General features: G+C 36.3%; 1 protein-coding gene across 17 annotated transcripts; it reads left to right on the top strand.

The window, feature by feature from the left end:
• The first annotated feature begins 3,795 nt into the window (after positions 1-3,795).
• Positions 3,796-24,221, top strand: FMR1 (fragile X messenger ribonucleoprotein 1). 17 transcript variants are annotated; one of them, XR_005654473.1, is made up of 16 exons: positions 3,796-3,940; positions 4,215-4,363; positions 5,400-5,493; positions 5,579-5,695; positions 7,937-8,107; positions 8,202-8,280; positions 10,861-10,970; positions 11,740-11,874; positions 12,377-12,439; positions 13,471-13,590; positions 14,724-14,810; positions 17,242-17,437; positions 18,145-18,167; positions 18,937-19,119; positions 19,617-19,699; positions 21,842-24,221. XR_005654473.1 is itself a non-coding variant. In XM_039870575.1 (15 exons), exons 1-15 carry the CDS (start codon positions 3,926-3,928, stop codon positions 22,001-22,003), a joined length of 1,689 nt encoding a protein of 562 aa, XP_039726509.1. In that variant the 5' UTR covers positions 3,796-3,925; the 3' UTR covers positions 22,004-24,221. The 17 variants fall into 17 exon arrangements, 16 of the variants coding, with proteins under 16 accessions (XP_039726509.1, XP_039726507.1, XP_039726508.1 ...); XM_039870575.1 differs by lacking the exon at positions 18,145-18,167 and having other exon boundaries at positions 19,012-19,119; XM_039870573.1 differs by lacking the exon at positions 18,145-18,167 and having other exon boundaries at positions 18,973-19,119.
• Positions 24,222-24,735: the final 514 nt, after the last annotated feature.

The following is a 24,735-nucleotide window of genomic DNA, read 5'->3' as shown; positions in this document are numbered from 1 at the left end:
GGAAGGCAGACTTGGGGTTTTTGGTCTGTCTGTATCAGGAATGTCCTAATAGGTCTTGAATGATCAAAGGGAACTTTTATTTTCAATTGTGTCACATGACAGATGCTGATCCTAGGCTGACCTCACAGTATTGCCTAGCAGTAGTACATAACTGAGCTTACTGCTGTGGCTAGGGCAGAATTGAAGGGACTGATGGTGGTAGGTGGTTAAGGTAGATTATATGAGGTTTCATTGAGTCACTGTATTGTATAACTGTTAATATTGTTTATGAAAAGAAGGCAAGACTCAGGTTTTTTTGTCTGTCTGTATCAGGAATGTTCCTAATAGGGTTTTGAATGATTAACGGGGACTTTTGTTTTCAGTTGTGTCACATGATATGTGTGGACCAAAGAGATGCTGATCCTAGGGTGACCTCACAATATCGCCTAGCAGTAGTCCATAACTGAGCTTACCGCTGTGGCTAGGGCAGAGTTGAAAGGGACTGATGGTTGTAGGTGGTTAAAGTAGGTTGAATGAAGTTGTATTGAGTCACTGTATTGTGTTACCATTGACTTAATTCATAAAAAGGAGGCAGGATACCACGTCTTTTGGTCTGTCTCTATCAGGAATGTTTCTAATAGGTCTTGAATAAGGGGACTTTTATTTTCAATTGTGTCACATGACACGTGTGCACCAATGAGATGCTGATCATAGGGTGACCTCACAGTATTGCCTAGCAATAGTACACAACTGAGCTTACTGCTGTGGCTAGGGCAGGGTTGAAGGGACTGATGGTGGTAGGTTGTTAAGGTAGGTTAAATGAAGTTGCATTGAGTCACTGTATTGTATAACTGTTACGTTGGGTTATAAAAAGGAGGCAGGACACCAAATCTTTAGTCTGTCTATATCATGAATGTTCCTAATAGGTTTTTTCAAAAGCGCTTAAAGACTTTTTAACTTTTCTAATTGTATTACATGACCCAAAGGTGTGGACCAATGAGATGCTGATCCCTGGTGTACCTCACAGTGCATACCTAGCAATGTATGTAGTACATAATGGAGCTTAGTGCTGTGGCTAGGGCATAATTTAAAGGGACTGTTGGTGGTAGGTGGTTAAGATAGGTTATATAAAGGTGCATTGAGTCACTGTGTTTTATAACTATTTATATTGTTTATAAAAAAAGGCCAGACTCAGGTTTTTTTTTTCTGTGTGTATCAGGAATGTTCCTAGTAGGTTTTCAATGCTTAAAGGGGACTTTTATCTTCAATTGTGTCACATGATACGTATGGACCAATGAGATACTGATCCTAGGGTGACCTCATAGTATTGCCTAGCAGTAGTCCATAATTGAGGTTATTGCTGTGGCTAGAGCAGAGTTGAAAGGGACTGAGGGTGGTAGGTGGTTAAGGTAGGTTAAATGAAGTTGTATTGAGTCACTGTATTTTATAACCATTAAGTTGGGTTTAAAAAGGAGACAGGATGCCAGGTCTGTTGGTCTGCATGAGTAATGTCCTAATAGGCTTTGCATGATTAAGTGGATTTTTATTTTCAATGGTGTCACATGACACGTGTGGACCAATTAGATGCTGATCCTAGGGTTACGTCACAGTATTGCTTTGCAGTAGTGCATAACTGAGCTTATTGCTGTGGTTATAGCCTGTTGAAAGGGACTGATGGTGGTGATAATAGGGCATTATAGGTTAAATGAAGTTCTATTGAGTCACTGTATTGTATAACCGTTACCTCGGGTTAAAAAAGGAGGCAGGTGGCCAGGATTTGGTCTGTCTGTATCAGGAATGTTTCTAATAGGTCTTGAATGATTAAAGGGGACTTTTATGTTCAATTGTGTCACATGACACGTGTGGACCAATGAGATGCTGATCCTAGGGTGACCTCACAGTATTGCCTAGCAATAGTACACTACTGAGAAAGGGACTGATGGTGGCAGGTTGTTAATGTAGGTTAAATGAAGTTGCATTGAATCACTGTATTGTATAACCGTTAAGTTGGGTTATTAAAAGGAGGCAGGACACCAAATCTTTTGGTCTGTCTATATCATGAATGTTCCTAATAGGTTTTTGAATGCTTAAAGGGGACTTTTATTTTGAATGGTGTCACATGATATGTGTGGACCAATGAGATTCTGATCCTAGGGTGACCTCACAGTATTTCCTAGCAGTAGTAAATGGCCGAGCTTACTGCTGTGGCTAGAGCATAGTTGAAAGGGACTGGCAGTGGTAGGTGGTTAAGATACATTAAATGAAGTTGTATTGAGTCACTGAATTCTATAACTGTTATCTTGGAGTATAAAAAGAAGGCTGGACTCAGGTTTTTTGTGCTGTCCGAATGAGGAATGTTCCTAATACATCTTGAATGTTTAAAGGAGACTATTATTTTCAGTTGTGTCACATGTCAGGAGTGGACCAATGAGATGCTGATCCTTTGGTGACCTCACAGTAGTATATAACTAAGCTTATTGCTGTGGTGATAGTGAGTTGAAAGGGACTGGCAGTGGTAGGTTGTTAAGGTAGGTTAAATGAAGTCATATTGAGTCACTGTATTGGATAACTGTTAACGTGATTTATAAAAAGGCGGCTGAACACCAAGTCTTTTGGTCTGTCTGTTTGTATCATGAATGTTCCTAATAAGTTTTTTGAATGCTTAAAAGGGACTTTTATTTTCAATTGTGTCACATGACACATGTGGACCAATGAGATGCTGATCCTAGGGTGACCTCACAGTATGGCCTAGCAGTAGTACAAAACTAGGCTTATTGCTGTGGCTATTGCGAGTTTAAAGGGACTGATGGTGGTGGGAGGGAAAGGTAGATTAATTGAAGTTGTATTGTGTCATTGTATTGTATAACCGTTAACTTAGGTTATAAAAGGGAGGAAGGACAGCAGGTCTTTTGGTCTGTATGTGTTAGGAATACTCATAATCGTGATGGGTATAATGAGAACTTTTTCCCCAAATTAGTCACATGACAGGTGGGGACCAATAAGATCCTGTTACCATGATGGCCTAATTGTAATAGATAATAATTACCAGGTTATTTCTCTGCTTATAGCAGAGTTAATAGGAAGTTATTGGGGCAAGTGTGAAAGGCAGGTGGTATCTAGTTATATTTAGTCACTGTATTATATAACCAGTAATTTCAGTTGTAAAAGGGATATGTGTATACCTGTGTTATTTTCTTATTAACCTGGATCTGCTAGTGTCTTCATAAAAGGTTCCATGCTGTACATCGTAAGTCAACTTTGAAGTGGTCTCGAGAGAAATTGTTTAGAAGAACTGATCCACAGTGTATGAGAGCAGGAAGGTGGTGTCCAGAGGTTTGCCAGTGTGGAGCTGTACATTTTAGTGGAGAGGGGACAGAGGACCAGAGAGTAACCAATGATGTGTCCCCCTAGTCTCTGGAGACATAATGCTGGAGTGGTATTCTTAGTTGGCTGAGTGATCAATGACTACCCATTTAAGTGGCCACGTAGCCAAGCAGTAGTTCAGTCATTTGCCAATTAGAATAAAACGAAAAGAAGTTTGTTTCTGTGTCGTTAGGTACATTTTTTTAGCTCTCCGAGTACCCAAGAAAAGTATGCCAAGGTTTATGCACAGTCAGCTTTTCTTGAGCATTCATGTTCAGAGTACTATTTATTTCTGAAGTAGAAGAGAGAAATAGGAAAACACTTTTTACAGGGCTCTCCCGGGTAATCAGGTAGTTTCTAATTATGTTTCTGTGTCTCGCTGTAGGGTACAATCTGATTCAAGGACACAACATATGGGTTTGAAAGACACCTAGGGTCATTTTAAGAAAAATTCCTCAACGTCTGATAATCTGTAGATTTCTGAATGATATTAATCGTGAAATGTTCTGTTGTAATTTTTATGTAGGTTTATTCCAGAGCCAATGAGAAAGAACCTTGCTGTTGGTGGTTAGCAAAAGTGAGGATGATAAAGGGTGAGGTAAGAAAATGCATTTTTAAATTTTTTTTATTTCTCTTTTCTAAACCCAGCTACTACATTTCAATCTGCATTTCTATTTTAAAGTGATAGCTAACTTAAGACATTTCATTAAAAGATTTTCTCTACGTGTTCAGTATGTTCATGTGTTTCAGTAATAGTTGATCAAATACAGTTTTTTTCCCTCTAGAGAATTTAAAAATAACTGAATAGGTATAGTTTATTGCTCTTACTTTAAACACTTTGACCAGGGATGACTTTGGTTTATTTTTCTCAGTTTTACGTGATAGAATATGCAGCTTGTGATGCTACCTACAATGAAATCGTCACAATTGAACGTCTACGGTCAGTTAATCCCAACAAACCTGCCACAAAAGATACTTTCCATAAAATCAAACTGGACGTGCCAGAAGATTTACGACAAATGTAAGTTGGTATGCAAGAAATGCCGAGAACTTACAGATGATATGCAGTTTAAAGGAACATAAATTTTAAAATAATAGAAATGAGTTTTTAAATTCAGTGAGAATGGTTTGCAAAAGTAGTGAAGAAAAAATATATTTAGCTTTTCCAGTTATAAACTTAAGCCCGCACTACACTTGTTTAAATTTACTTGGCTAGATACATAGCTAATACACATTTGTTTTCTAAAATAAACTAAAATAAACAATACAGGTTTTTGTCATAAGTCACAAATCAAATTGTAGACCATGAAGTTTACTCGAGGTTTCTTCCATTTTAGCCAGTATTTTCAGATAAGTATACTAAGTAGAACAAAAGAAGCTTCAAAAGGTCATCTCTGTCTTGCAGACCTTGATCAGGGGTAATGCTTGAAGACTTTTTAGATACAGGCTTCCTTTTTAAAGATTTCATTGAGATGTGGTATGTTTGATTTGGACATGTTGCACTTTAGATAAACATTAACTTACAATTCAAAATACATAGGAATCCTTTTTGATTGTAGAGATTGCCTAGGCACATACATTTTTGTACCTCCTGATTCATTTATATTTCCTTCTCTCCCTTAAATTGGTCAGCAGTTTTTCTTTAGAAAAGAAACAAAACAAAGCCAGGTACCCTGTAGCTATCCCCAAAAGCTTTCAACAGTTGACTCAAGAAAATTACTGACTTATACATCACTGAAATGGGGAAACCTACAGAGGAGCATACCCCACCCCACCCTCCCGCCGCCACATATGTCACCTTTGGTGATCCAAGACCATCCGTAATCCCTTAAGAGCATAACTTTTTTTTTCCTTTCTCTATAATTTCAGTTGCTTGTTGGGCTGAGTATTTCAGAGATGTACAGCAAAGGAACTAAACTTTTAAATGGGTATAGCATGCTTTGCATAAATCAAGTTTAATATAAATCCACGATTCTAAGTGCAAATCTCTCTGCATATATTTATGCCAGTAGTTGGTAATCATTCATCTTAACTTCACAATGGATATTTATTTCTAGGTGTGCCAAAGAATCGGCACATAAGGACTTTAAAAAGGCAGTTGGCGCCTTTTCTGTAACTTACGATCCAGAAAATTACCAGCTTGTCATTTTGGTGAGTGTTCTTGAGTTGTCTGTTTTGGTGTATTTCATTTGGGGCATTTGCTTTGATAATAATGGTGTTAATTTATACCTTTTAGTCTATCAATGAAGTCACCTCAAAGCGAGCACACATGCTGATTGACATGCACTTTCGGAGTCTGCGCACTAAGCTGTCCCTGATACTGAGAAATGAAGAAGCCAGTAAGCAGCTAGAGGTATGTGGCTTTCCCTAGTGCTGCTTATCAAGCTGTCCAGAAACTATAACTGCTTGTTAACAATACATGACTATGGACAAGTTATTCTTTATTTACCGTTTCCTAGCAATTCCTCGTATTCTACATTTTAAAAAATTAAGTTGTACAAAGCATAATCATGCTAAAGTTTTTGTGCCTGAGGCCTTAGAATTAAGCAGCAGTTATGTATAATTAAGGAACTGCTGGTCAACTCACTCTTACTAGAGGTTTGTCAAAGCTGCTAATAAAATGAGGCAATGCTTCTTCCATATAACATATTATCATTAAAGTACTAGAGAGTATTTAAGTATCTAATCATATTCCTTTCATTATGTATGTTTATCTCTGTTTAAAAGGATATAGAACTTCATTCTAATTGGTTGTCACTCTTTAAAACTCCTGTCTTCAGATTCCTGCCAGAGGCTATTTCCCTAACTTACTATTTCGTCTCTTAAGGTGCATTTTATCTACTTTTATTAATCCTCCAATAATTTTCATCACCATACATTTGTTTTCATTGATAACTATCTAGTACTTCATCCATTACCATAGAAACTAAACGGATTTGAGATTAATGTGCCAACTGAAGTATAGTAGTACTATCAGATTCCAGAGTTCCTCATCATTATTCATTTCATTCAAGAGAAAACACAATGCAATTGAAATAGTAAAGAAAAAAAGGAATTCCAAACTGCATTTCAAGAGAAAAGGTAGTCAGGGCTGTATTGCTGTAAAACCTTGTGAAACTGGCCGCCTTCCAACTTGATGTATGAATGCTGAACTCTTAGCAGAAGAGACATCGCTATCTCCTTTTGCTGCTTTGTTTTCCTTATGGCCATGGAGGTCCGTTGAATTGGTTTTTATTCTCATTGTTTCTTGATGTCCCTGTGTTCACGAGTTTATGGTTTCCTTAGTGATTCTCTCATAACTTTTAGGCCAGAACGGCCTCCTTACTTTCACTGTGAGTATTATGGGAATATACTCATATGCCTCTTCTCAAACATCTAATTCTTAAATGATCTGTTGTCATGCCTTTGCTTTATCATTTATCAGTGAATTATCAGTGAAAAGAATGAACCAGGTGAATGAATCAGGACTCAAAAAACATCGCTTCTTGAAAAGTCCTAGGAATATTTGATACATTTTCTTACTCTAATCTACAAAAAGAGTATTATACTTTTAAATTGTTTACAGTAATTACACTCATTCATTCAAATTATCTGGTATGTTGAATAGCTAGAAACTAGTATGCATGCCTGTCTTTACTCACTACTAATATTAAAGAGCTCCACATACTCAGATAAGAAATTTCCATTTTTCAACATGAATCACTAATATTTTTGGATTTCATTAATGGCATGCTAGAACTAAATATTAAATTGTGATAACACTATTTAAAGAGAGTGACTATCCACAAGTTTTGGGTGTCAGTTTAACTTAGTTCACCCATCACTGAATATTTGAAAGGATCCATCATACTTGTGGATACAGATCACAAGGTCTTACAGACTCTGGTCTCATTTTAGGTTGCAGGCGCATATGTAAGATAAGTTGTAAATCTTTGACATTCTGTAATCATTCAGTTTAATTACTGTACCGATGATTTTTATTATTCCTTTCCTCGGCTTGGAGGGGTGGGAGGATGTCATTTTAACATCAAAGGGATGTCTAGACCACAGTATCTAGTGATAAGTTATATAAATGACACTTTCCAGAAAAAAAAGATGATTTATTTATATTTATTTATACACACACACACACACACACACACACACACACACACACTGATATCCTTTAATAAAAATAAAGTGAATACAATTCTGTAGAGATAGCATTTAAATTTCCTTTTAGTTGAAAAATATTGAGTCTGTCAGACCCCGTGAGCTGGTTTTTATTTGGGAACATTTGGTCTGCTTCTTAATCACTACATTGCCGATGTCGTTGGTTAACTAAGGCAGCCTTGCAAACAGGTTTTTCAAAAGTTGCCTTGGAAAATTATCAACAGGCTCTTTCCTATTAAAATATATCAAATTGCATAGACCTTCATCAATCTAAAAACAACTTATGCTGTGGGAGATATTTTCTGAAACCTGTTAGTTTCCAACTGAAACTTAATTTATAGGCCCCTGATATACAGGGTCAAGATAATTTACATGGCTGACCTAAATACAGTTTTCTCAATAGTTGATAAAGCATATTAATCAGACATGCATTTCTCTTCAGAGTTCAAGGCAGCTTGCCTCACGGTTTCATGAACAATTTATCGTACGAGAAGACCTGATGGGTCTAGCTATTGGTACTCATGGTGCTAATATTCAGCAAGCTAGAAAAGTACCTGGGGTCACTGCTATCGATCTAGATGAAGATACTTGCACATTTCATATTTACGGAGAGGTAAATATTTGACTAAATCTTTTTTTTTTTAAATAAAACCCAGCATTTCAGATGGCTCATTTTTTGTCTTAAATCTTCTTCCCTTTTTTATTAGGACCAGGATGCAGTGAAAAAGGCTAGAAGCTTTCTTGAATTTGCCGAAGATGTCATCCAAGTTCCTAGGAACTTAGTAGGTGAGTCAGAAATTGCTCTTGACACACACAACACAAAAACAAAAGCTGGGCAAATAATTTATACCAACAGAATTTCATTTCAACTCACTCCAGGGGCCATTTAATCAAAGCTTAGTCTTTGAAATATGGTCCGTTGCTAAAGTGTACAGAAAATATTTGGTAAATGTGATACTCAAACATTACATTTCAGAAGGTGTGCGAAAGGTACTGCTTTGCTGATTCAAACCTGCTAGTGCCTGGAAAGAAAATTTGCACAGCCTCTTCATTGTATGTTTTACATATATTCAAATTAAATATTCTTTTTTTCAAAATGAGTGACATTTGGGGGCTTTATAATTTGGAATAGATTGATATAAAATTATAGCATTCCTAATTATCTCAGAGTTGAAGATCTACAAGTAGGTTACTTAAATCTTTTAAGTTTCAAAGCTATAAGTAACTGCAAATGTCTCTGGGGCTTTCAGCAACATCAATGGTAATTTTTTTCTTCCACGCATCTTTCCCACCCCACTCCCCTTTGGCAACCATCAGCTTTGTCTCTGTATCTATGGGTCTGTTTCTGTTTTTATATTCATTTGTTTTTTTTTTTTGATTCCACATATAAGTGAAATCATATGGTATTTGTCTTTGTCTGACTTATTTCACATAGCATAATACCCTCTAGGTTCCTTTATGTTGTATCCAATGGCCAGATTTCATTCTTTTTAGTGACTAATACTCTGTTCTATATACATATATAGCATATGTTCTTTATCCATTCATCTTTTGATAGACACTTAGGTTTCTCCTATATCTTAGCTTTTGTAAATAATGGTGCATATATCTTTTCAAATCCAGTGTTTTGGATTTCTTTGGGTAAATACCCAGAACTTGGATTGCTGGGTTATAAAGTAGTTCTATTGTTAATTTTTTGAGGACTCTCCACACTGTTTTCCATAGTGGTGCACTAATAAAATGTAGATTCCTAGAATCAGTAGTTCTTATATTTGTAATGTCTCACTTTACATTAATGCATGATGAAGACTCTGAAAGCTGTCATTTCCCGGTTAATTAAATGACTGAATCTTAGAGGAAGAATTGAGCACCTGTTCATTACTGGTATTGGAAGTCTTTGGAGTTTTAATGGATGTTGTTGAATAATACTTAAACTGGTTTTGAACTTTTTCATTGTTTTTTTAAATCAGTTTTTAATTACATCGATAGTATACAGGAATGCCTCTTTCTCAATTTCACAGTTACAGTTTATATTTATAGTTTTTTTTATTAAAAATTATTGGGATGACATTGATTGACAAAATCCAATAAGCAAGTGGTTTCGAGTTATTTTAAAGTGTGATTTCTTAATCTTTTACTCTGTGACTTATCCCTTCACATTTTAATATACTGATATAATTGGTGAGGAATGCACTGGAGTAATATTCTGTTAACACATTGTCTTGAAGAATGTGCTTTTCTTTTAGATGGATGTAAAGCTGTTTTAAGCCACTTGAAAACTTAGAGTATCTTTTATTATAAACATGCCATATAAAATTCTAAAAATACAGCCATGCCTTGCATAATGACATTTTAGTCAACAACAGACTGCATATATGAAGGTGATTGCATAAGATTATAACAGAGCTGAAAAATTCCTGCAGCCTACTGACGTCATAGCCATCATAACATCACAGCGCAGTACCTTGCTCACATGTTGTGATGCTGGTGTAAACACACCTACTGCACAGCCAATCATAAAAATATAGCACACACAATTATGTACAGTATGTAATACTTGATAATAAATGATGGTTACTGGTTGACGTATTTACTATACTATACTTTTTACTTTTTTTCCTAGGATGTACTCTTTCTACTTATTAAAAAAGAGTTCGCTATAAAACAGTATGCTGTGTACAGCAGCAGCCTCATAGCTTCATTTTCCCTCGTGCTTGACTTACTCTCATTGGTTTGTACAGTGACATGATGTACAGGCTTATAGCCTAGGAACAATAGGGTCATATCATGTAGCCTAGGTATGTTGTAGGCTAGACCGTCTAGGCTTGTGTAAGTACACTAATATTCGCACAATGACAAAATCGCCTCGCTACACACTTCCCAGAACTCATCCCCGTTGTTAAGTGGTGCGTGGCTGTATTTACCATGGGCGAAGGAACAGATTTAAATGAGGTATGGATAGAATTGAAATTGTCCAATAAATAAGCAAATGAGTTTTCTATTATCTATTCTTTTCCTTAATTTCTTTTATGGAACTTTACAGAAAGAGTGGTACGCACCACTGGACTAGCAAGTTTAAAGTGCACTTTTGAGCAAAATAAGAGTCTTTTTTGAACTGCCTTAACAATTCAAAATTATCCAATAAGTTTATGAGTATTAATCAGCTCTAATACCTTACTTACCAAAGGAGTTTTAAACAGTGTTGATCTAATAACATGAAAAGCCAGTTTAACAGTCTTTTTGAAGAGTCTCTGTCTTGGTTTTGAAATTTTATATAAAATAATGCAATAGTTTACAGTGGGGTGTGCTTACTGGCTTGAGGTATGTGTTCATAAAACAACGTGAATTATTCATTTCTTAACTTAGGTAAAGTTATAGGAAAAAATGGAAAACTGATTCAAGAGATTGTGGACAAGTCAGGAGTTGTGAGGGTGAGAATTGAGGCTGAAAACGAGAAAAATGTTCCACAAGAGGAGGTATGTTATAGTGCACATATTTCTGGTTTATCTAATAAAAGTAAAAATTGTTTATTTTAGTTGAAATATTAATTTAGAGGCCTCTGTATTGTGCAAATAATATAGATTTTAAAATTCTGATTACCAGGTATGTCAGTTATAGTTGCAGATAATGGCTTCTGTCTCTTCTCTCATGCTGTGACTTTAGAGAATAATCACCTTAACCCCTTTAAGTCTTATTTCTCAGTCTTTAAAATGGATAGTTGTAAACGTAAAAAAAAAATGTAAAGCACTTTTCAGATCTGACCTAATGTTAGTAGTGACAGACAAAATTGGGACGCTGCTTGAGTTTTCTGGCTTTCGTCCTTTCGTTTTTTTAGTTTGTATGCATGTGTTTGTGTGCTTTAAATTTTTATCTGCATATAACATCTCTTTCCAGTCTTTAAAATTTATAACCCTCACTTTTATCTTCATGAATATCTACTTTTTGGTAGTGACTTGTAAAGTATTTATGTGGGGTGGGGGAGGTGAGGGTGTGGTCTTCTGGACAATGGTACTATTCAAAATAAAATCCCCCCAAATTGCCATAATTTTCACTTATTGTCTACCCTTCTTTTTTGAAAGGTTCTTTGGTATTTTCACTGCTTGATTTTTGCATTTCATAACTTTGTTTACCAAAACTTTATAGTAATTTATAGTCTTAAAATGTGATCATCGATATGATAATGGAGCTAAATAAAGTCTTAAAATTGGTTCTTTTTCTCTTTTGTGTTTTGTATTTTTTATCAAGGAGATTATGCCACCAAATTCCCTACCTCCCAGTAACTCAAGGATTGGACCTACTCCCTCGGAGGATAAAAAACATATAGATATAAAGGAAAACAGCGCTCATTTTTCTCAACCTAACAGTACAAAAGTCCAGAGGGTAAGATGGGTTTGTCACTTTGAATTACACTAAAAGTAATTTCTTCAACCCAAATGTTACTGTTGGTGTTTCGGGTGTATTCTCTGCTTAGACTTGTAGGCTACTCATGTATTTTTTTTTCAAATATGTTTGCTAACTTATGAGATATTACAAGCCAAAGTGATACTACTTTTCATATTATTCACAGTGACAAATCTTACGGTGTAAACATAAAATACGGGGTTACATTTAATGGTCACATTTTCTCTTTTGAGGGTGGACTTTAATTTTTTCATGCTGTATCTTGAAATTTTGCAGGTTGTAATAGCTCAAAATATACCTTCTGTTAGATGCATTAGTTACTGCTTAAAACCATATTTTAGAAAATGGTTTTCAATATTTGAACTAACCTAACTGTTTAGAAATGGGTTTAGAAGTCCTACAGTGAAAGTCCTGCGTTCAGGCTTCTGTGTATCATTTGTTATAGTTAATGACATCACTTGCATTCCTTATACTGCTTTAGGTGTTAGTGGTTTCATCAATTGTAGCAGGGGAATCCCAGAAACCTGAACTCAAGGCTTGGCAGGTAGGAAATCATTCCTTGAAAAATACATTTTAATTTTATATTTTAATGTTTATTCCCCTTGTTAAGAAACACTACAAATGATCGTCAGGGTTGGAGGCTGGTGGAGTGTTTGTGGGTATGTGGATCCATTGCCTTGGGGGAAAAGCTCAGATTCCTTTCTGTTGTTTCAAAGGCCTTACTTTCATGGTCACCTGTCCAGTATCATCTGTCACAATTCCTCCTCCTTGCACTCTAGAGAGGCTTGAGCCATGCCGAAGTTCTCTGAACAGTGTCATGTCCTCTGTTGCTTCTGGACAGACGTGCGCGTTTTGTCTGCCTAGAGCGCCCTTCCTCCTGCCCCCTTGAACTCTGCGTGCGGCTTTCCGTGTGTCCTTGCCACAGGTCCCATCCCCTGACTGGCCCAAGAGCCTTTGCCCCTTCTGTGCTCCAGTGTGCTCACCCTATCACAGCACTCACAACACTGACGTTTACTTGTCGCTCTCAGCTCCATCATGTTCCTTGAGCACAGGGACCCCCACGTGGCCCGGGAGAAGTGTTTATGGGTAAAATGTCATGACTCAAAAGAGATACTAAGCAAACATGCCGTTTTATAAAGAGAATCGTAACTTCAAGTGGATCGGGGATTCTTCTCTGCTAGACAACCCGGTCCTCTCAGAACAGGGGATCACTTTTCTCTGGGTGTCCATGTAGAAGGCCACCATTCCGCTCTCACTGTTTTTCATTTTGGTTGACTATTCTGGTCCACTAGCGATGTGCTTAAATTAGAGTGACACCAGAGTACGTGTTGAAAGAGAAAATTTGTTAAAATGATTTGTCCCAAAGTTGATCAAACTAAATCTGTGACATAGGGTTTCAAAGCTTATTTTGGTCGAGTGTGATCTAGAGGGAAGGGCATAGCACTTAATAATATGACATTTTAGATAATAATAGGGGTTAACTGCTTTGTAACAGAGTCAGTTGGGGGAAAAACCCAATAATCAGAAATGTTTTTGAGAAAAAGATCTGATTCATAGGCCTGATTATCTCCATAGTTCATATATTATTCGATGCAAAAAAAATTCCATACGAAGCCCATGGGTTTTCCTTGGCGCCTGATGCTTCAGGCGCTCATCACAACTACTAGGAAGCAGTGCCTTGCCTACCAGATGAAGGTCAGTCTGCAAGCTGTGTCTCCTAATTGTTCAGTTTTGTTCCCCATTAACAGCCACGTTCATGTGGAAGGAAAAAGAAAAAAAACCTGTTCCAGCCCCACATCCGTTTAAGATGCTGTGTACTGAATGCGAGCAAGCAAAAGCAGCCCAGCAGTAGCCACACCTATCAAATGAATGCTCTTTTTAAAAGAGTCATACTTGCTAAAGAGACAGCCTCTAGGCTTCTAACACCTAGAAACTTCCCTAGAAAATTATAACAGATCCACATCAAAGCCATCATATGCTTTTCTTTAGTTACTTGTGAATATCAGTAACCATGTGTATTTCTTCTGCAAAATATCGAACTACTCTCAACTTTGTCATAATTGCCAGCCATTCATTTGCAAAACTGGCCTAGACTTCCCTGTGGTTTGTGACAAGAAATAGATTTTTTTCTCATTTGTACTGATGGGCTGGAGATATAAATTTTTAGCATACTCCCTTTCAAAAGTCTATCCTTAGGTTAAAGCAGTACCATAGAGAGAAGATGAAACTTTCCTTATGATTCATTCAGCCTATTACAGTTTTCAGAGCACATTATCTAAATGTATTGAAATGCTAAATTTTATGCTCATGGATGTGCCAAGTTTTTTTTCCCTCACAGAATAATTGGTGCATTTTAATGTATCCTAATTCCGTTTGTGTTTTTTTGTACTCTGTTGACTTTGTTAGCACAATTGATTGTTTTACTTTTATAGCCTAGTATTTAATTTTAAATGATTTTTTAAAGAATTTGATCTTGCTAAAACCTGTAGTAGGTGAATTAGAGTATTCTAAAGTATTCATTTTGTTTATGCATCTCATGTTAAAGCTTGTATTGTTTCGGATTATGTAATTTGTGACTTTACCAACATTTAATAGCAGTGTTTAAAACATAATAACCTGATACATTTAAGGGGTTTCTCTATTGATCTATCCTTATTCATAGTAGATGTGTAAAATATACCAACTACTTTTGTTTTTATGTATTGATTTATATTTTCAACAAACATCTGTGTACCTACTGTTTTGTCAGACCCTGTCATTATTTAGTCACTTTTTCAGATTAATCCATCATTAATATTATAAGATCATTGTTACCATTTCTTTTTCAGGGTATGGTACCATTTGTTTTTGTGGGAACAAAGGACAGCATCGCTAATGCCACTGTTCTTTTGGATTATCACCTGAACTACTTAAAGGTGAGAACAGGAAGAACTTTAACTTCTGATCCTTTTTGCACTAAAATATAAAGCTTCATAGTAATCTTTCAGCAGTTAAGATTCATTCTGTATATTACAATGAATTACTTGTAAAATGTAATAGGGAAAATACTTATTTTGTTTAGCTTATTATATTTCTACCAAAAACACAAGTCAATTTTCATCATCATTATAAAGTTACGGACTTAGTATCCTAGTACTCAGTAAATTCTTCTATTTTTCAGTATTCTGTTAAACCCTTACACTCAGTTGAGGTAATCCTGTACATAGCCTTTCATTCACTTCATCTTTTCTAGCCTTTGTGAGTTTTTTTCCCAGGCCAAATTTTGCGTCTCTAACATTTGCTTCTGTTGTCCCTTTTATGTTGTTGGTCAAGGAAATCCCAGAGTTTCATGAAGTCTTCTTTTTAAATATTTACCATTTGTATTTTTCTCTATACTCTGTTCTACAAAATAGAAAGGATTTATGTCTTCTTGTAAATGCTCATTTTTGGTTAGCGTTTGTAGCAGTTAGGCCTCCTCTAGATTGCAAACTGGAAAGCAGGAACCCAGAGGCCACAAAGTGTAATAGAGCACAGGACTGGCAGTCTAGCAGTTTGCTTCTAGTCTCTCTTCTGCCATGAACTAGTTCTGTGACTTTAGGCAAGTAACTTTTCTAGCCTAGATGCATTTTACGGTTTCTTTGGGGCAGAATGTTCTGTGAGTCAATGAAATGGAATCTTACCCATGTCACTTTTATAATTTCTTCTTTATACCCATATCCAAAATTATAATGTAATTGGTACTAAATAATATTTTAAAACAGCCCAACTCTATTTATGATGCTATCTTAAGAATTTTTTTTGCTGCTATCTTAAATGAAATTAAACAATTTCTTGTATCCAAACAGTTCAATAGCTAGACGTGTCATTCATTCTTATGGCAGTTAGTTAATAACTGAAAGTGGGAAAGTTTTATCCAGCAAGGCTTGCCTGGGTAGGATACCCCACTGATTCGCTTATTTGTTTTTGTTTTAAAGTCTGTTTTTTGTGTACTCTGTTATATGTGTTTTCCTTCATATTCTTCACTTAAATTAATTATGAAGACCTGGAGTGTTAGGGTTGCATTGTATCAATCCCTTGATCTTTTGACTGATGTTCTTTCTTAGATCTTTTGATTTATTCTTCACAATTGAATATCTTTTTTTGGTTATCAGCAGCTATCCTGTTGTCATTCTTTCTATCATCAGATCTTCTCTAGATTGGGCCTGGCATCTCTCACCAAAAGGTGACTGCTTTGCCCCAGCAAGATTACCTGGACTACGATTCTGTTTTGCTAGATATACCCATTCCATGAACTATAACTATACTTTCGGAGTAAGCCACTCACTCAGCAGCATTCTCTCCTTTGCTCAAGTCCTTTGTAAAACAAAGTCTAGTTCAAAGCACAGATCAGAACTCACCTAGATCCTCACCTGCCCTTTCTTTTCCAGAAACTGCCACAACCAAAATGTTAGGAACTTAGCTTTTCAGGGGCTTCTCCAGTGACTGATCGTGTAGACAGTCCTGATGGCCTCTGCTTGACTGAGATACCTAGTACTACTATAGTTATGGATCCAGCTCCCTATAGCCTGTAAATGAGAACCTTCATATGTATTTGACAGAACCCAACATACTGAAAGCACTGTGTGTAAGGGTCTGTCAGTGGACCCCAGGTGTATATTTTGATCAACTGAATTGATACTATTTGTCATACTTGTTCTAGCAGAGTTCCAGTCTTTAAGAGGTTTTCAAGGTTTGATGTAAGACCTAACTTTTTTGGTCAGCTATTAAATAGTTTTCTCCCCTTGGAATATGAGTGTTTTAACTTCAGTGAAAATAACTGTTCCATAATTGTATAATCACATCCAAAGACGTACTGTACTATATGTTCTTTGAAAACAGAAGAGGGCCCAAAGTCAATGCTTTGTAAATTAAGATATTAACTGGCAAATCTATTTCAATTCCTATTATTTACTATGTGTGATTTTCAGAGTTATCTGGTTAAACTTTAAATGTCAATTTTCTGCATTTATACATTTTAGAATTGTTTTATTCAATATCCTATCATCAAGAAGTCCCAATACTAGCATATCTCTGCCTTGGCAGATTCCTTCAGATAATAGTGCCAAATCAAACAACTTTAAATTCTACCGATGCTGAGTATTTTTGTTATATCTCTAATTCTGGACATCCATAATCTGTTATCTATAGTAACTTTCTTGTTAAGGAGATCATTCGGTTTCCTGATAATTCTGTGTAACAGTGTTTACTGTAAATTTAGAACTGAAATTGAAATATTTCCAGTGTACTTTTGATCTGATGAAAAGGAGAAAGGTGTTATTAAGTAAAATGTCAAATTATTTTTACTGTTATCTTGTATATTTTAAATAGGAAGTAGACCAGTTGCGTTTGGAGAGATTACAAATTGATGAGCAGTTGCGACAGATTGGAGCTAGTTCTAGACCACCACCAAATCGTACAGATAAGGAAAAAGGCTATGTGACTGATGATGGTCAAGGAATGGGTCGAGGTAGTAGACCTTACAGAAATAGGGGGCACGGCAGACGCGGTCCTGGATATACTTCAGGTACAAACTAAGCATTTTACTCAGTAACTTTATCTGTTCCTAGACTTAATAGCTGCTAATCTCTAATATTCATTAGAACCTCATTATAACAATTTCTCACTACAGTGGGTCAAATGGTGTTGCAAGAGACATACAGAGTAAAAACCTAATAATAATAACACGTAGAGGTCACAGGGCCGGTGTGAGTTCTGTCCGCTTTCTGACTGGGGATAAATCTGCTTAAGCCCTTGTGTGTTGATGACTTTCTTAAGGCCTTTCCTGATTTTATTACTGTATAGCCAAAACTTTTTTCATTTGTGTACTGTGGCTCATTTTTTGTCAGGCATGTGCTGGTCATACTTGCTGGACGGACTGTGTAAATCAGGGGTCTGCATCCTGTGGCTGATAAGGTGACTTTGAATGGCATGGCCAAAGTCAGCCCTAGGCACAGTCAAGAAGTAGGCGAAGTTTCTCTTTGCCTCCCCAGCTGTTCTGTCAGTGCTTCTTTCTTCTCTCCCAGTACCTTTCACTGAACGCTGTTTCCACCCACCCGCGCCTACTGTCTTTCTTGCTCAACTGTGTATCTACTATGTAACGTGCTAATGATGGTATAAGGTATAATCCATCTCACAAATATTTGCATTTCAAAAAGGAACTCTTTAAGATGGAAAAGCCTTCAAGATCCACAGGAGTGAAGCTATAATGGTGAAGCTATAATTGGTCATTAGCTCCAACAGAGGAAGAGAGAGAGGTAGTAGAGTTGATGTCCTGGCCTCGGGGAGAGACGCACCTCCTCCTAAGGCCAACCTTGGACCTAACCCCTAACCCCTCTCCCAAAAGTCTGTTATTTTTGCCATCGAAGTCCCACCCCACTATGGAGCTTTTTGCCCCCTACTCCCATCCTTATGTCATTAACCCACCCCTTCAGGCATAACGAGTTCATAAAATAATTCCTTTAGTAAACAATAAATTATTCCAGTGGGAATGGGAGGGAAGACCGTGGACCAACCAAGCAATCAGGCAGGCATATCCAATCCCTGATCCCACAAGAGACCCTTCTTACCACCCTCTCAGAGGTGACCAAATGTGTGCATTCTCCTCTGTCCCTTAGCCAAACCTTGTTAAAAAGAACTCTCTTTAAAAGAGATTTTATTTATCAAGGTACCGCATTTAACTATAGACAACTTTTCCTCCAGAGAGCACAGATGTTTAAAGGAGCACAGCTGTTTAATGATGTGGCATACTCAGGTTTGAACTTAGATGGCTAATAAAATACCTTTTATTTTTTTAAAACGAGAACCAAAAATGCATAAAACCAAAATTACCTCAAATATTATAAAACCCTTCATTTTGAATTTAAGATAATTTGTTTTACAAAATGGAAGGTGATAATACTCTTTGGCGGGCTTGGAAATTGGGAAGATTATTGGATTACCCCTGAAACGTCTCTGGAAGCTTCTGTTAACCTAACTTTTTTTTTTTAAGTCGGACAACGGTATATAACTTTTAACTCTCGATAGGAACTAATTCTGAAGCATCAAATGCTTCTGAAACAGAATCTGACCACAGAGACGAACTCAGTGATTGGTCATTAGCTCCAACAGAGGAAGAGAGGGAGAACTTTCTGCGCAGAGGAGACGGGCGGCGGCGCGGAGGCGGAGGAAGAGGACAGGGAGGACGAGGACGTGGAGGAGGCTTCAAAGGTACGGAGGGTTTCCTTTGCTAAAAAATAAAGGCGGATTGTCACAATTGTTCGAAGTTCTGTGAAACATCTTGATGTTTTAATGGCATGTTGCCAAGACCCCATTTCTTCTATTTTGTACTGGTCACCGTAGGAAAGGCTCAGCCTTTCCTTCACATAGTAATTAGTGGAATGTTAAGACAGCCTTCCTTACGGTTCATGTGCAGTATGTGAATAAACATTGATAACTAGTTCAGCTTCTTTGGGGATTCTAAACATCCGATCGTTAGCTCAGATTGACGTGTGACACAGTTGATGCAGAATTGTGATGCCTTTGAAATATTTAATTTCTCGCTAAAAGACTAGATTATTACTCCTTTATGTACCTGGAATCACTAGGTTGTTGATTATATTTTAGATTCTGTGGTTGGTCTAAATAAACAGAGGATATGGGAATAAATAGTTTCCAATAAGCATGTTAGAGTCAGTAACCGTTGACCCTTTTTAAATGTCCTATAGGAAACGATGATCACTCCCGAACAGATAATCGCCCGCGTAATCCGAGAGAGGCTAAAGGAAGAACAGCAGATGGATCCCTCCAGGTAAACTCATGTACCTCTTGTCATCTAAATTCTTTGGGTTATGGTAGTTTGAGATTTGTGAGTTTATTTTACTTCATTTTTAAACATGGTCAAAGATTGCGAGTTTGACATGTGAAATAATTTCCTTTCAACGTTACAGTTGCGGGCAGTCTTAGTCCTTTGTGCAGGTATGCAGAGGTTTCTCTAGAGAGTATTCAATCTAAGTATTTGTGAAGACTTTGAGAGCTACAGTATGGCTTCAATATCTCATTGGTGGTCCCTCTGAATCCCCCAAGAAAAGAATATCTGGGAATGCACTGAGGGAGATCTGCATAAGCCCTGTGGGTCCTTCCTCCCCTGAGTTGCAGGGATAGGTGTCCTTTTTAAGTGGGAAGTAAGGAAAAGGCGGCTTATCTCATGGGTAATAATCTGATACACAAGGCTGATGATACTCAGCCACATCCTGCTGAATCTGTCAGCTGCTTGTTTACAGCCAGCCTCCAATCTGAGATTTCCATCTCAGTCATCTCCTTGGCTGGACTCATTGTTAAATAATTTTAAAATTAGCTTTGAGCTTGTGCAGACACCCTTGCTAAGTGTTTTGTGTGTGTTTTATCTAATTTAATCTTACAGCAGCCCCCTGAGGTAAGTACTTTTATTATTCTGTTTTATAGGTAAGTAAACTGAAATTTAGAAAGATGTGGTCCTTTGCCTGATATTCGAACCCCGATGTCTCATTTCTAGAACCCATCTTCTCCTCTTCTATTGATTCTTAATTCTTAATCCAGCTATTTAGGGTTCCTCCTTGACTGTAGATTAGTTTGGGACCAGCACCCAAGATTAGTGACAGATAACTTTTTAAGAGCAGAAACTCCCACACAGAATTTTATTTAGAATTCATAGCTGTTATAAGTAGGCGTTAACTACTGGTGGGTTCTTCAGGACCAGCATAGACAGGACCTTAGACCTAGATAAAGAGATGGATTAAATATGTACTTACATGTGCCTTACAAAGACGTAAGGCATTTGTATGTACCCGCTTCTCGTAATTCCCTACTTAAACTGACAGTTCGACGAACTTGACAATTTGATCCCATCGGTTAAAAGGATGCATATTTATAATTATATTTATAATTAAAACAGACTACTGGAAGAAAGGTTGTGTGTTCTGTGTAAGTATGAGATTAGATCTAAATCAGAGCATGGAACCGTCGACAACAAAGCATTTAAAATACACACCTAGACCCAACACTTAAACACACTTTGAAATTATAGTGAACCATTTTGGGATATATTTGTAATTGGAGCAGATCAATATTTGTTGTTGTTTTAGGCCCATTGGTCAATATTATCTTTCATATGTACAGCATCTAGAATTCTGTTATCAGTGTTTAAGTGTTCAGTGTTGGCACTGAAAATACTATATAAATCTCAGAATATCGTTTTTTAGATTGCATTCATCTTTACACTCGTCCTGCGGTTCCAGTTCCTCCATACATTAGTGTCTTCAGATTTCCCTGTACCATTCTTGTTATTCAGACAGAGTTCAAGTTCTTTGATCATCTGACTGGCCTTACTGAAATACAAGCTACTAGAAACCAATGCTCATATTCTTTTACTATAAGACAGTGGGAGCCCTCAGTATATAGAAATGTAGTCATACCCATGATATAAAGGTATAAACTGAAGGCTAGTTAATAAGGGAATTAGTTGAGTTACTATCCTGGTAAAATAAAGTCATAATAGGAAGACATTAATTTGTCACTCTTCTCCTGGGTTTCATAATCTTTGGAGAGTAACTCATTCTTTTCAACTCTAGTATTATAGCCAGGTATATCTTATAATCAGTAACAGTAATTCATTTTAACTATTTGTTTCTCACTGTTTTATTCTGCTTAGAAGAAGACACAGTAGACTTGTGAGTTTTAACTAACTTTGGATGCAGTGAGATCACCAGTGTGTTCCGGTTAAAGAAGAAGATTGTTTTAAAATCATAATCCAAATAAAGATCCTACCTGACCTAATTTCTTGCACTTCTATTTTCACTTGCATTTCCCCTTTTAACGTGTGGAATTTACACTTCAGGCTTAAATTTCTTGTCAGGCCAATTACAGATTACAATAGGATATGGTCTTTGTATATAACAACTATGACTTGTTTTAGATCAGAGTTGACTGCAATAATGAAAGGAGTGTCCACACTAAAACATTACAGAATACCTCCAGTGAAGGTAATCGGCTGCGCACGGGTAAAGACCGCAACCAGAAGAAGGAAAAGCCAGACAGCGTGGATGGCCCGCAACCGCTTGTGAACGGAGTACCCTAAACTGCATAATCCTGAAGTTATATTTCCTATACCATTTCCGTAATTCTTATTCCATATTAGAATACTTTGTTAGGCCAAAGACAAATAGTAGGCAAGATGGCACAGGGCATGAAATGAACACAAATTCTGTTTAAGAATTTTTTGTTGTTGTTATTGGCCATAAGCAACAATTTTCAGATTTGCACAAAAAGATATCTTGAAATTTTTGAAACACCGCTTTTAAGTATACTTAGCACTTAAGGACAGGATTTGAGTTTGGTTTATTTTTTAAAGTACTGAAAAGTGACATTCTTTGTTAATTTGGATCATTTTCCTGCATTGGGTGATAACTCACTGGTACATTTCAGTTTTTTCTGAATAAATAGCATTTATGGTAATCATACTAGACTTCTGTTTTCAATCTAATTGAAATACTATGTCATTTCATGTCCTGTGTGAGTTTATGTTTTGGTCCACTTTTCCAGTATTTTAGTGGACCCTGAGATGTGTGTGACGTGACGTTTGTCATTTTCATTAGCAAAAAAAAAAAGTTGTATGATCTGTGCCTTTTTTATATCTTGGCAGGTAGGATTATTATATTTGGATGCAGAGTTCAGGGAAGATGAGTGGGAAACACTAAATGTTAAAGATGTAGCAAACCCTGTCAAACATTAGTACTTTATAGAAGAATATGCATGCTTTCCATATTTTTTTCCTTGCATAAACATCAGGTTAGGCAGTATAAAGAATAGGACTTGTTTTTGTTTATGTTTTGTTGCACTGAAGTTTGACAAATAGTGTTATTGAGAGGGATGTGTAATTTTTCTGTATAGACAGGAGAAGAAATAACTATCTTTTCATTTGAGAGAGGCTAAGATGTTTTCAGCTAGGAACAAATCTTTTTGGTCGAAAGTTAGTAGGATATGCCTGCTCTTTGGCCTGATGACCAGTTTTAACTTAGAGCCTTTTTAATTTTGTCCTCCCCTCGTTTTGTGAACTTTTTCATATTTTAATTTTAGGCTTATTTCGGAGAGATAGGAAGGTCATTTCCATATGTGCATAATCCTGCGAAGTACAGGTATTTTGTCTAAGAAATATTGGAAGCAGGTCAGATGTTTTGTAAACTTGGAAATATTAGATCTAATGTATAAGCAGAATTGGAAAGCATACTAAAATTGATTAACAAATAGAACTTTTTTTTCTTTGATTTGACATGTCGGGTTTTGGTTTTGTTTGAGTTTTTTTTTTTTTTAATGAAATTTACTAAAGAAAAATATGTGAAGGACCTTCACTCTGAGATGTTATATTTTTCATAAAAAATAACTCCAGGTCGGGGTACCACTGAATCTGTACAGAGCCGTACAAACCGAAGTTCTGCCTCTGATATACTTTGTGAGTTTGTTTCTTTGAATTTTCATTTTACGGTTACTTTTCCTTGCATACAAACAAGCATATAAAAATGGCAACCAACTGCACATGATCTCAAGAATCTTTAAAAAAAAAAAAAGTCTTTTAAAAGTATTGCCAAACATTAATGTTGATTTCTAGTTATTTATTCTGGGAATGTATAGTATTTGAAAACAGAAATTGGTACCTTGCACACATCATCTGTAAGCTGTTTGGTTTAAAATACTGTAGATAATTAACCAAGGTAGAATGACCTTGTAATGTAACTGCTCTTGGGCAATATTCTCTGTACATATTAGCGACAACAGATTGGATTTTATGTTGACATTTGTTTGGTTATAGTGCAATATATTTTGTATGCAAGCAGTTTCAATAAAGTTTGATCTTTCTCTGCTAAATTGATGTTGATGCAATCCTTACAAATGATTGCTTTTAAAATTTTAAGATAGGAAAAGAAATCTATAGAAAAGTGTTGTTACAAAATGTAACTGTTACCATTGGTAATTTCATGTCATAGGAAGTTAGCTGTTATCTACCAACTTTCAAGAACTTGATCTTGTTTAATAAGGTGAAAAAAATCAACAAAATGGTACAAAAGCACATTGTGCCATTACAATATGCACTAAGTCTCTTTTTTACAAAGGCTGAATTCAGCAAGGCGCTAACTTGCTTAAATGTGAACTACTAACTTCTAAAACTGTAATTTGATTCACATGTTTTCAAATGGAGTTGGAGTTGACTCATATTACAATATTTGTGTGCTAAACGTGTATGTTTTTCAGTTCAAAGTCATGATGTTTTTAAAATCTTATTAAAGTTTCAAAAATCTGAAGATTGTTTATCTAGATGTAAATTTTTATTAAAAAGTTGCACTTATGAAAAAGCAAAAAATTAGTCTGACAGATGTTTGCTCCTGGTCTTAAATTTCTAAATGTAATGAAAAAATTAACAATATCTAGGGGGAAAGTTATTTATCATGCAAAGCATACATGCCTTGCAAATAATCTTTTATGCACCCTTAAAAGGCAAAAACATTGATATATGAAAATATAATTTTGCATATTCCCAGTTATAAGATTTCAACACAATTACATAGAATACCACTAAACCATATAAAATGCATATTTTTGTCTCTGCACACACAAACAACCCCTGCCGTTTGGAAAACATTAAATGTGTCTATGCGGTTAAAATATAATATTTCAGTAATAAAATAAATGACAGCTTTGTAGGTGGCATGTGCCTGAATTGGCTGCTGTGGTCACTTCGAGAAACTGGCACAGCCTGGAAAAAAGGGGTAGAAATGGATAGGTGGCAGAGTCAGTGTTCTACCTGGCATTAGAGTC

The sequence above is a fragment of the Pteropus medius genome, unplaced genomic scaffold (assembly GCF_902729225.1).
Source record: "Pteropus medius unplaced genomic scaffold, Ma_sr-lr_union100, whole genome shotgun sequence".
In the NCBI taxonomy this organism is placed as follows: domain Eukaryota; kingdom Metazoa; phylum Chordata; class Mammalia; order Chiroptera; family Pteropodidae; genus Pteropus; species Pteropus medius.
Note: the sequence above shows the minus strand (reverse complement) of the source record. Positions and strands in the feature narration are given on the sequence as shown.